The sequence below is a fragment of the Serinus canaria genome, chromosome 3 (assembly GCF_022539315.1).
Source record: "Serinus canaria isolate serCan28SL12 chromosome 3, serCan2020, whole genome shotgun sequence".
Taxonomy (NCBI): domain Eukaryota; kingdom Metazoa; phylum Chordata; class Aves; order Passeriformes; family Fringillidae; genus Serinus; species Serinus canaria.
The window spans coordinates 83,135,816-83,149,041 of NC_066316.1; the positions used below are offsets into that span (position 1 = coordinate 83,135,816).

At 38.7% G+C, this 13,226-nt stretch overlaps 1 protein-coding gene across 2 annotated transcripts in view; it reads right to left on the reverse strand.

Moving 5' to 3' along the window:
• Positions 1–488: 488 nt before the first annotated feature.
• The window catches only part of KCNQ5 (potassium voltage-gated channel subfamily Q member 5), a 278,254-nt gene continuing 265,516 nt past the window's right edge, over positions 489–13,226 (reverse strand). For both annotated transcript variants that reach the window (XM_050972702.1, XM_018919196.3), the window contains 3 exons: positions 7,196–7,327; positions 6,313–6,439; positions 489–5,961 (listed from right to left, as the gene is read on the reverse strand). In XM_050972702.1, the coding sequence (XP_050828659.1) occupies positions 5,020–5,961; positions 6,313–6,439; positions 7,196–7,327 (1,201 nt within the window). In that variant the 3' untranslated portion in view covers positions 489–5,019. The remainder of the gene's footprint in view (positions 5,962–6,312; positions 6,440–7,195; positions 7,328–13,226) is intronic.

Here is a 13,226-nt window from a genome sequence, read left to right on the forward strand (position 1 = left end):
CAGTGGTGAAAGTAGGCATGTTGCAAATGAGTGGTTCGGGTTTGGTGCAGTAAGATTCTACTAGAGCAACTTTCACAGTCAAATGCAGAAGAAATGTCTTCACCTAGGCCTCAAGTTAAACTGAGATGACAGATGTGCCTTCCATGAGAAATCCTGCTCCCCACACAGGTCCGCAATTGCCAATACTGGTCCCCATTGCTCTTTATCCAACAGGGAAGGCAGCAATAACTTCCAAGCTCATTTTCATAGAGGAGCTGCAACATTAAGTGAAAGTAAACTGCTGTAAACAGTTACCAGAACTGAACATGTCAGACTGGTTTCTTCACATTTTATTCTAATAAACTTCCTTTGTGGTGTTTTGGTCCACTTATTAAAAAATTACAAAACTTCAAAAGGAAAACAATGAGCAAGCTTAATTGTTTTTTCTTGCCTGATATGTGGTCCCACCATACAATTTTTTATATAAGGAAAAAACTCAGTAGTCACGGTGTTTTTCAAGTCATTTTTATTAACAACAATATGGATTCAACTTTGTCAAGAATTTACAATTAACATTGTAATGTACTGGCTAATGTTGCAGTGTCAGTGGAAGCAGCCATCGTGCTTTCTAAGCCTGGTACAAAACTTTCTTTTTGTCTTTCAAAGAAGTCAAAAACGCTTCCAATAGCAGATGACATTGGCTATGTCGAATTGTCCTGTGTGTGGCCACAGCTGAGTGAATGGCCACATTTGCATCCAGATGAATGGATAGGAAAATATTAACTATTACATGCTTCCACTGACGTTGCAGGGGACAAATCTTATTTCAAAAACAAATTAATCTTTTTAGACAGTGACAGCACATTGTGTGGTGTTGTAATCCATTTGAATAAAGTCAATTAACACACCTGAAAAAAAATGTGAAGCAGAAATACCTGGGACAAATTCTTTTCCGTGTTTCATTCAAACCCAGTGAATCCAAAAGGACTGCATGACATATAAGTCAGGATAAAAGTTGGCCCAGAGAGGCAAGTTCATTTCTGGTACAGGTGGTTCATTTCCTGTAAGGTCAATGGAACTGAGTCTGATTATCCCAATGGAGGCTGAGCTTCACCCACTTGGGCAGTGAATTCATTGAAGTCAGTGAAGCCATCCAAGGATGAATTTAGCCTCGGGTGTTTAAACCCTTTTTTCCTCCATTCCTTTGCTGTTATATTTTCTTTTCCTGCTTATTCCTACTTTCTGAATATTCTGATTTTCTCTGTGCTTTTAAAAAATGTCCCTTCTCTTCTTCCCTTTTTATATCAGTACTTTGTGCGTTATTTTTATATAGTCAATGTGACAAGGGTAAAGTCAGCTAAATATTAGTTTCCTCAGGAAATAACTGGAATATTACCATTTTCACTTCAAACAGATGCCCAACAAAATCAGGATTTGAATCTGAGTTCCCAATTCAAGAAAAATTCTTGAATTTCATAGAATGAATGAATTCCATAGAATTTTTGCTTGAGTAAGGATTGCAGGTCCCAATCCAGAAATACTACTGTACATAAGATGTTCTACTATACATCAGCAATTCAGCATGATTTGACTTATCACAGAAAAGCAGGTGAATTACTCATCACCATACTATAATGAGAGCAGTCACTCTAAGTATGAGTATCTCAAAAACATATGGAACAACTGTGGGCACTGTAAATAAAAGTGTATGATCTTTGCAATCTTGAACCCTAGGCTAAAACATCATATTCATATTTAAATAAAAAGTATAGATCATATAAGCCAGGAGCAAATACAAATACAAATTTTTGAACAAAAAATAGTCATTGAAACCATTCTTTTCAGCTCTCTCTTCATTCAGGTAGAAGAACATGCTGACCAGAAAACAGTTATTTAGATAAGGCTTAAGTCCTGAAGCTCTTACTTAATTTCAGCTTCTCTCTTTAAACAATTCTCAAGTGGATTGTAAATCAGAAAAAAAATAAAATTCTTTGTCCTAACTCATGAACAATTCTTATTAGTTGTCAGGAGCTGGACTTTAATAAGGAGCTCAGGACAAGACTTGAAAAGCCAGACAGGCCCTTCTTTTGTGAAACCAATGAATGACTGTCAGTCATGATGCTGTCTTTTAAAAGAGAGAGCGTAGAAACTCCTCATGAGGAAATATGAGTAAAGCTTATAAAAGTCCAAACAAACAATTCTTCCTCTTTAAAATTTCATATATTCACTACTCTTCCTATTTTCTATCAATATTATGTTAAAAAACCCTATATGATAAGACTTGCATCTACAAAAATAATAATAATAATGGTGAGCATAAAAGAAAAAAAATTAGAATTTTAAACCTTAATTTGAAAAGATACGATCTTCTGGGTTTATCAGTACTTTGTAAAGACATCAATATTTTCATACATAATTTATAGAACTCATTCTTTTGTGCACAAAATTGTATTAAATAAATTAACTTAAAGTTAGAAGGACTCAAGCATCTCATTTAAGGCAAAAATACCAAGTTTCTGTGAGATAAATTATCAGCAAACCCCAAGGCCCTGTTTCTGTGCAGAATCAGGACAGGCAGGGCCATTGCTCAGTTCTCCCATCGACGCCTTCCGGCTGCAATGGGGGTGCAACCATCTGCTCCTGCAGATGAAGGTGGAAGAGTGGTGTCCAATTCATGATGCCTTGGATTTTCGGTCTCGGCAAGGAGGGGAAGGGAATTTCACAATGGACACACAGTTGCCATGTGCCCAATCGCTTGCTCCTTAACTGAACCTAACGGCACATTGATGCTTCTTAGGTCAGCAGGAGGCTTCACATGAAAGGCAAGAAAGGCACCATAAACAGGAAAAAGGAAAAAATAACCTAAAAAACTATTATAATTTTAAAATTTTCAAAACTTACATATCTGTCTGGATAAACTGCAGACATTCAAATAAGTTAACAGTTAAGTGAACTGAGATGTGGAAAAAAATGTATTTATCCTCACAAAATTTGCTGTTGTAATCAGGCTTCGGTATGGTCAGATTGCACATAAAGGAAAACAGGAAAGGCTGAATGTGGTGAACTATATGGCAAATCAGCAGTGAGGAAATTGTGCTTCAAGGTGTCTTTCAGGATTTAACAACTGAAGTTTGCTCCGGCATAAGCCATGGAACACAGTGTACCATCCATGGACCCCATATAGTGACACAATATGTACACTCTACAGTTTGCACGTACTTTCACATAATAAAGTTCTCATGTAACATCCAGGAATACTTCTGTAAAGCAAATGGAAGCATAAGTTACAATGGTTTCATAGTAAACAGATCAGCTCCTTCACAATACAATCTACAGCATTTAGCCACAGTTAAGACTGGAGTGATGTTTTTGATGTACATAGCGAGTTCCCAGCGGGTCTGGGCCTTGAGAAAACACTGCCCTGAGTGAGCTGGCACTGGCACACCCGTACATTCAGTATTTCTGCTGCTAGAGGGAAGCTGAGCCCAAGCTGGGTTGTCTACAAGCCGGTGGTGCAGGTGGGGTGACAATATTGCAGGAGGCAACACACAGAAACCTCATTCAGCTGGGAAGAGTGAAAGCCCATTTAGGCTCTGCAAGGGTTCTCCCAGTGGCAAAGCCTTGCTGGGGATGGGCAGGCAGGCACTAACACTGCTCCTGCACCTCAGCAGAAGTGAAGAGTAGGCTAGAGTAAGGAAAAAAAAAGAGGATGTATCAGGCAGGAATGCTCAGTCTGATGTAGGCTTTGAATTTGAAAACTTGGGTTTTAGCAGGAAGGACTCTGTGAGTCCTGTGTTGGAAAGTTCACAAGAAATTACTGTAGTTGGGACATAGTGTTGAGCTAAGAGTAGGACCATTTTCCCTCTCTCCTCTTACCCTTTTATTAAAAAATCAACAAGCCCTTGCCTGTGTGGCTTTTTTTTTTTTTTTTTTAATAACACTCAGTATCTGTGAGAAAAAAAACCAAACATGTAGCTTTTTCCTTCTTTACCTTTCTTGCTTTATTTTCTGGGATGATTTCCCTTCCTGCCCATATAAATCCATATTATTATTTATTTATTTTCCCATTGATTGTGTTGTCTTGCTCCCTTCTGTTCTGTCCTCTTTAGTTTTACTCTGTATTTCAGTTCCTCATTTTCCCTTCTTGTCCAGCCTTATGCAAATGCTGTTGTAGTATTAGGTTGGGACTGCAAGGAAAATTGCCAAAATTTTCACAAGAAGGAAATATTGCTTCTACAATAAAGGCAGCACCTGCTTCCTTCCCTCACCTACTGCTGCCAAAATGGTTCAGATTCACAAGTCAGCTTCTCAATGAGACTAGAAGAAGGAGAGATTCCTTTGAATTTTCAGTGCAGTCACCCACATTATCCACTTCTGAGGCCAGACCCAATCCTTAAAATACAAACCTTTTGTAACAAAATAGTTCTTGTTATAAAGAACAATGTGACAGTGGTGTGTCAGGTACTTCTGCCACAGCACTAGACAGGTATTAACATACTGTTCTTCAGAGCTAAAAATAACTGATTACTGATGAGTTAATGTGTGTATCTTGTGACTGGCAGCCATTTCTAACCCCATGTTACTCATTTCCTTGGTACCTTGCTAGCAGCTGTAGATAATCTTTTTGTTGTAAACATAAACTATCATCTAAATCAGGACATTATATATATATTTAATCAGTTCAGAAGCAAAGTGCTTTAAACCTTAAGATTTTTACTTCTGCCCCATAGAAACAGCACAAGGTCTAAATGCTCAAATTTTTGTTTTTTGATACGTCCTGCAGCATTAGCTTTGTAGGCAACTCATTATTTAAACCTACTGTACTACATGAAAGGCTGCTGTACTGTAGGTGTAAATTTGGATGTTAGCCGATGCTTAGACATGCTTTTTCATGCAACTAGGAAATATGGGCTCATTCAACTGCTTTGCAGATTCATCCTGATTTTTGTGATTTTATCTTATTAAAAAGGCTTTCAAAACAGTTCATGCTATGATATGTATGACTAGAGGAATGACCCAGCCAATGAAGAAAGCCAGAAGTTATTTAAGTTTGACATGGAGCAGATTGAGTGCTTCTGTACCATCCCCTGGCTTGCAGATGTTTTGAGATGATCTTGATATTCCAGTCCTTAGAGAGTCAGCAGAGAGAGTTGTTTCCACTAAGGGACGCGAGATGGCTTCAGGAGTCTCTGTCCCTGCCTCTGTCTCCAACTCTTCATCCGTTATAAATAATTTTGACTCCCTCCATTTGGAGTATACATCTTGGCTACCTCTGGAACCACTGGAGTCACTGCCAGCGATCTGTATATTCAGTTCTTCTGTTGACTGCATAAGGTTTTGTACAGATAAAGATTTTCCTAAATCCATTTGCACTACAGGTTTAACTGAGAGCAAAGGTTCCCCTTCTGTATCCAGACTTTTTCTCCATGTGAGATCCTTTGTCGCACTGGGCTGCGCAACTTGTCCATTATCCTTTGATGCAACAAGGCAAGCGGTGACATTAGAAATATTTTCCTGTGTGGTTACAGGAATAATATGAATGGGCTCAGGCCTATTGATATGCTTCATCGATGAGAAGGGTGGTATTTGTAATGTTGTCGGAGTTGCTGGCTTAGTTGTCTGGTTTATTTGGTTTGTTGCATTATTTACTGTTGCAGGTCCATCGTTTGGCACTTGTGTTGCTTGACTATGCATAGCTGGACTAAAAGCATAGTAAGCCTGAGTGCTAAATTCATTTGGTGTCAGTATGAGCTGCAGGCCACGAGGCAGATTGGCACTAGCTGATCTGGATACACATCCACTAAGTTGTGCAGAATTAGACAAATCTTTGCTGTCTGATGGACTCTGATAGTCAGAAGTCTGCTCACACTCGAAAGCTGGCATTTGAAATGAAGCCAAAGTGAGCGCGGATGCAGATCCTTTTCGCAAAACTTGTTGATAAATATCTAATAGACAGTCCAGTTTTGATTCAATGGATTGTACCTATACAAGAGGAAAAGGTCAACATTAGTGCCAAATACTAATTTAAAATATCTAGAACCCAAGCAAAGGGAAAATGTAACTGCTGAAGAGAAAAATGGAAGTAGCTTGATGGAAGTAGCTATTGACCCTTGAAAGAGAATGTCAGAAGCCATGTACGTTTTTCATAAGCAAGCTGAGAAAAGGGGAGAAAAGGTTAAGGTAATAAGATGCATGTAATTTTCATTTCAACATATAAATGAAGCAGATACTAGAAAAAAAATATTAACCTGTTCAGCTTTTGAAACTGGCAATAAAACACAGAAAAGGCATGAGCAAGAAAGCAAGACAAAGTAATGTAGATAATCACTCTACCTGTTTCTCCACTTTGACTACCCTCCCTAACATACTGACATCATCAGTTGTCTCATGCTCTGCAGGATTCTTCTCTCTGCTTCTTTTATCTGCTGTGATTTGTCCTTTCCCAAGAATTTGGTCAACGCTGTAAGAGAAACCAAAAGCTGTTGCCATTCCTGGAACTGGCATAGGTGTGGAAGTGTTTGCCTTATTTATATGTTAAAAAATAAAAATCACAGTACTTCAGGAAAGCGCTCAAAGAAGAAGATAAACAATTTTATTAATTAAGGGAAATGAAGAAAAAAAAAAAAAAGCTAAGACTAGACTTGCTGAAAGGGGGAAAGAAGAGGCGGCCTCTCCAATGACTTGATGTTATGCAGAAACAAACATACCAGTGCCACTCCCAGCTCTCCCACCCTAACAACAACATCCACTCCTGGGAGACTTGTCAGTTTGAAACAGGAATCCCTAACCTTCTCTGATAATGATAAATATGATGTTTGGTTTGGTTTGGTTTTTTAATTACTGTTGCTGGGAATCTCTAACATAAAACCTGCATAAATACTACATTACCAGTTGTTCTCAGTTTCTTTTGTGTGAAAAGAGGAAGTAGGAAAGAGGCAGTTCCAAATGTCTTCCTCAGCCTTTTGACTGAAGTCCTTGTTTACAAATGGACTTTAAAGATGAGGGATTACCTTTTCTATTCTTCAGACTTCCATTTTCTGAGAAAAATTTGAATACATGCTTTTTTGTTTGCTTTTGCCCACAATTAAATTTCTGGCTCAGCTGTGTTCACAGAAAGAGAGGCCGCGTAACACAGAAATGTTGAACTTTGCCAACATACTTTATGCAGTGAATGACATTAGATGCTCATGCAGAGTGTAACTAATTCTTTCCTTACCGTGACTGAAGACTCTTAATCCTGCATAACATGTCTAGATGACCTGCTGAATACTGTTCAATGACATCTTTGACATCATATGGGCGAAGCGTTTCCTTAAACTTTCTCTTTGCAACATGAAACTTCATAATTCTGTGGGGGAAAAGCATTTCATAGGTTAATTTTCAATAGTTGTAGAACCATAGGTATATTCCACTGACAAAATTTGATAGCTCATTTTTAAATGGAAGGTATTTTCAATACAGCTTGTGCAGGTAAACTTTCACATGGTTGTTTTTTTAAGTACAAATGCACTGTAGCTATGTCTTTGAATTGTTTGAGAGATCAGGTGACAATGTTTTAAAGACTGCAGAGCAGGTTTAGTGTATCAGTATATACCTGTTCAACTTTTTTTATGCTAGCTGCTTGATATGAAACTTAAGCCTGGGATTAGTTTCACTGACTTGAGTGTGATACCATGTCAGCTATATTTGTGCATAAGATACTTGTGTTCTTGTTACAGGAAAGATTTCTTTAGTGAATCGATTACAGAAACTTAAATAACAGTATTCTTGTTTTGGTGTTCATTTTACGTTCCTTGCTCTCCTCTTTATGGGAAGAAAAAAAAAAAGCACCCCATTAAGTTTCCATCAGTTTTTATTTTTTAGTTAACATTCAGGCCTAAATATTTGTTTTCAACTTATTTGGCTGACTTAAGATCAAATTTTCCAAGCTGAAGAGAAGTTTTCATGTTTGTTCTGTACTGGAATATATAGGAATTATTGTTTTATTAGCATTCATGAGTTTTCTTTGAACTTTACTGCAGAATAGTAAGGTTTCAGGTAACAGTAAATATCCAAAATTGATGAATGGCATAGATGTTTTTATGCGAGTCTTGCACAAGTTTCTGTGATATGTGACATGAATATGTGATGTCCCCTGAGTAGCTCTTGTTAGAATAGAAAGCTTGGTATTAAATTGCAAATTTTCAACAATAAAAATGACAAATTTGGAAAGTAAATGACGGTGAGATTATTTTCCTGGTCAGCTGGTAGAACCTGAAATTTTCCTTGGTTTACATAAGGATTGGGAGAGAAAACAAGGGATCAGGTGTATTGGCCATGCTGGCCTGTTCTGCAGAGCTTATGAATTCCCATTAGGGCCAAACTGCTGATATTTGCTACAATTGAAAAAGCAGAGACTGTAAATTGGTATCCTATCCCAAATGCCAGTAGTCATGATAATATATTCCCTCTGGGTTTATTATGATATGTATTTAGCAGCTGTAAGACAACAAATATAATAAAACCCAAAACATGGTTCTCAATCTCTGAAAAAAATAGATTATTAATGTTTTAGTGGAATTTAGAGAAGTCACTCTTCATATAGTTAGGACAAATATTATGACAATAGGTATGTGCAGTGGTATTGATAGTATACAATGATCCTCTACTTTTAGTATTGTACATAAATATTCTTACAGGTAATGTCAGCCTTTTCTCACAGTACTTAGCTTGTTGGTATTTCCCATTCTGGTGACTTTCAGTTAAAAATGAGATTGTTTGTCACTGGTATAGAACTTGAACTATGATTCTAAATATAGAAATTTAAAGTGGAAAAGGCCTGTTAGGAGCAGTCCATCAACTTGACACCTCAGGACTGATCTCCATGGACTTTGACATATGTTGGATCATGAGCTTTTCTCTTTTGCATTACCAGCTGCTTCTACAGACCAATGGCTTTTGGTATCTTTTGTAATCTGGAAGCCTGTGAAGCTGTGATGAATCTGGGATGCAGATTTTTTTTAGCCTTTTATTTTTTTAGCTGTCAAATTATGCAAAGATGTTGGTTATAGGACCGTGACAACCTAATCTTCTGAATCTAGATTTTATTGGGGTTATGAAGAATGAATAATGGAGCTGACATATAAGACAGTATAATAGTTCTGTTGTTACTATTATTATGTTTTGGTGGTCACAATGTTTTACTTCATGCATTTAATATATGAAACTCTATTAGAAAATAAGAGCCAGACAATTATTGGCATAATTGAAGACAACTGAATTTACCACAACTGGGTGATTTTACAAGGCAAGAGGCAGAAGACTAATTATTATTAAGAACCATGGCAGCTTCTTAATCAGTTAGCACAAAAGTCTTCCTTACTACTTTGCACCTTTATAACACTTTTTTTGCTTATCAAGGCAGTTTGTTCATAATGTTCAGTAGTCAAACAGAATTGAAAGCATCACAGCTGTATCAGTGAGCTGTAACTGTTCTGTTTCTGGTTTAGGTATTAGCTCATGTGATTCCATCTTAATTAACTTCAGCAGGGTTTGGAACAGACCCATATTGCTCACTTCTTTTAGTTCAAGCACACAAAATTTTACATAAACTGTACAAAAAATATTGCAGTATTAAAAAAACTGTCATTTTAAAAGCCTGCAAGTTAATTAAGAAAAAGAAAAACCGAATCCTTTCAGTGATGGAGCCTTGCAACTGCTTTGCAGTTATTAAATTGAGTTGAATCTCCATAGTTATTTAGTGTCAGTTTTATAAAATCAGTTGTCATCCCGTATCTTGAAATCACTATGTAATTAATTTACTGTGAGGCTGGTAAGGCTCTGGAACAGATCCTGCAGGAAAGCTGTGGATGCACCATCCCTGACAGTGTCCCAGGCCACGTTGGATGGGGCTTGGAGTAAACTGGTCTCAAGACCCAAGCAAGCTTGGAGCGACCGAGTGGGAGGTGTCCCTGCGCATAGCAGGGTGGTCGGAACTAGAGGGTTGCTACGGTCCCTTTTACCCAAACCACTGCACGGTTCCTTATGTTTGGACACCCATCCTGATAGATTATGTACAACTACGTAGACTGTGAGCTCCTGTGGGATAAAAACAAAGGTAGTTGCAGGTCACCCATCGGTACCAAAAGGGGAAAATGAGCAGCGTGTCGCGCAGGCCGCAGGTTTTGGGAGCAGCCGCCCCGAGCTCGGCCGGGCGGGCAGGGCGGGCCCGGGCTGCCCTTCCCGGCGGCACCAGCAGGGGGCGAACAAGGCCCGTCACAGGCGCCGCCGCTGCTGCCGGTGCGGGCAAGGCCGTGCCGGCCCCGCGGCTTTGTAAAGCTTCGTCTGCGTCTTTAAATCGCCCTGTGCATGCAGCAAGGTGGCATTTTACAACTCTAATCTAATGTGACGGACGATGCGCCGTTGTAAACACACCCAAGCCACAAGCATGACAGTGTTCTGGTAAGAGTTAGTCCTAAAAAGTAGCTTATTTCAGTCATACATCCAGAGAAGAGCAGAAAAAAAATTAGTCTGTTGAAGCAGACCAATACATAAAAGTGCTTTGTCTAGAATTAATAGCTAAACCACAGTCCCACTAATCTTTATGTACTCTGATAATCTGTGGAAAGTTACAGGTCCAATACCAACTTTTGTCTTGTTGACCCATAGTGGCCAAGAGCAGCACCCATTTCATTTATCTGTTCTGGGATGCAGGATCACCCCTGCTCTAAAATGACAGTGTTTTCTCTACATGCATGTTGCATATCTTCCCTGGCATTCACTGCATTGTAATTTGCATTCATGATGCCTGTGCCAGTGTTAAAAGCTGTTTTGCTTGTCATTTAGTGCACTTTCCTGAGGCTGGCACCATTAGAGCGTCTCTAATCCTTGGTGCAGCCCTGTCAAACTCATGCCATTATTTTCAAAGCTGTGTCTTGTCAGTCTTGTCATAATCTCAGGAAGAAACAGAGCTTCGTTTTACTGGGATTCAGGTGGAATCATACATGGTTACTGCCTTGAATATTAAAAGACAGGTTGTTTTATCCATAGCCAGGTGAGGTGACCACAGGTTGTTTGCTCACCTACAACATCAGGAAAGCAGGTGCATAGAGATTTAGCTGTGCTGGTGCCTCTGTCTCACTATCCTTACCTTACCAAATATCCCTTCTTCCTGGTAAAATGTAATGTGCAGAAGAGATCAGGACCAACACAGAGGCCAGCAGACAAAGGGGTTTGAGACCCAGCTCTACTACATGAAAGGCAAGTGAGTCAAAATTGTCTTCTCTCTTGTGTCTCGACCTGACTCATCCCCTAGCAGTCAGAAACATGATTTCCCCCCAAGTACAGTGCTGTCCTAGCCAAACACATGTATAAGAGCCTTGCCTAGGCTCTGAATACCATCTGGCAGAAAATTAACAATATGTTTGGATTTAAAAGAAAGAGGGGGTTCTGAAACACTACAAACAAATTTAAAATGGCTACTAAAAACACATTTTATATGTATTGCAGGAACATTGTAAAGACTGAACATAAATGGTAAATTATATTTTCCATCTTTGTCTGTTAAATATGTATGACTGTTCAACTATACAGCTTATCAGCTCTAGAATTCTCAAGTTTCATTACATTTAGCCACAGTTATTTTTTTTTTTCTTAGCAACAAATGAAAACTTATCTTTGCAATCACTAGAGTTAAAGAGAGAAAAGACCTATTAGGTCAGTACTTTCATCTTCCTGCCATTGCAGTTATTTTCTATTGCATATTTATTTATGCTTCTCAAATCTCATTTTATATTCCATAAACAGTACAGTAATTCCATCATTTCCATGTGGAAAGTATTATTGAAATGAGTGCTTCTTGCTATGGAAAATGATCAGAGATATCACAACATAGGGAAACAAGGTATCCTAATTTTCCTTTTAGCCTCTTTTATACACATTCATCATTGTGAATTAACAGAGCTGGAAAAGGCAATGTTTTTTGTTAGTCTTCAGGAACTCTGCAGGATATTAATGGCTTTTTGCTCAGAACAAGTCTGGGGATGGTTGAGTAGTGCTGAAGACCCTGCTGGCACACAGACTCAGTGCATTGTTAGCAAGGACTGCTTTGTGCACTGCTCTGATCCCAGCTGGAGGCCATGGATGAGCAGGACAGATCCTGACTGGGCCCAAGGCGTGCTGCAGTGCACACCATGTTTCACCACACTGCCCATCTGTTCCCTGCTCACCCAACATTGTGCATCAAGCAGCTTTTCCTTACTTTCCCTATCCCTCAGCTGACCTTTCCTGCCAAAAAGCTTTTGCAGTAAGAGGGGATGGAGAAGGCAGCACACGAGATAAAGACTCAGTTTAGGAGGCTTGGAGAGCAGATTGAGAGCCTGAGTTGTTACCAGACAGGTTTGCCTGGTGGGTCTGCAGTAGGACTAGTTGAGAGTCCTGTCTTTTTTGGAAAGGACCAAAATGTTGAGAACTTTTTTCAGGAAAGGACTGTTTTCTCCATCCCTTGTTTTGACTATAACAAAATGAAAGTTTGGGGATTTGTTTACTTTAAAAACTGCTTTGAAAAATAAAGTAGCCCTGGAAAATATATAAGTAAACAAGGTCAAAACTGACACAGCAGACTTTGAAATTACCAAAGTGAAAAATTACAAATAAACTGGTTTTTGTCTTTTGCTATTTCAAGGATGTGCAACCTGAGAGTAAGCAGTATATTTTAGGCTCCTTGCACTGAAAAAAAAACCCCACCCCAAATGTTTTGATTCCAAAACTGAGAGAGGACCTACCTCTGTAAACCCATGGGCATGAATTAATTTTGCTAATTTCATTTCCCCTAAAAACAAAAGGGCCATTTGTGTCTTTGTAAAACAATTTGTACCCAGGTCTAAGCAGGAAAAAATAATTGGACTCCCTTATAGCAATTTTTCAAGTTGATGCTTCAAGAATGGATTCAACTGTCTGTGTTTATATTTGGGGTCTTTTCCTAGTGCATCATAGAAGTATGTAAGTGCCTTCTGTCTTTGCCTGCCTCTATATACCAGCATGAAAGGAAAACCAGCCTTCACCCTCCCCCACTGCCTTTGCAATTCAAAGCTGTTTCTAAAAACAAACTTCAAAATGAGGCACAAAGTTTCCATATAGGCAGATGTTATCATCTTGAAATTCTACAGTTACTTTATAGAGTCTCAGATCCTTCTTCAGATGTTTGCATAGATCCCAGCGCAGTCTGGTAACAGATACTCTGAATAATCAGAAAGAGGTGTATCAGCTAC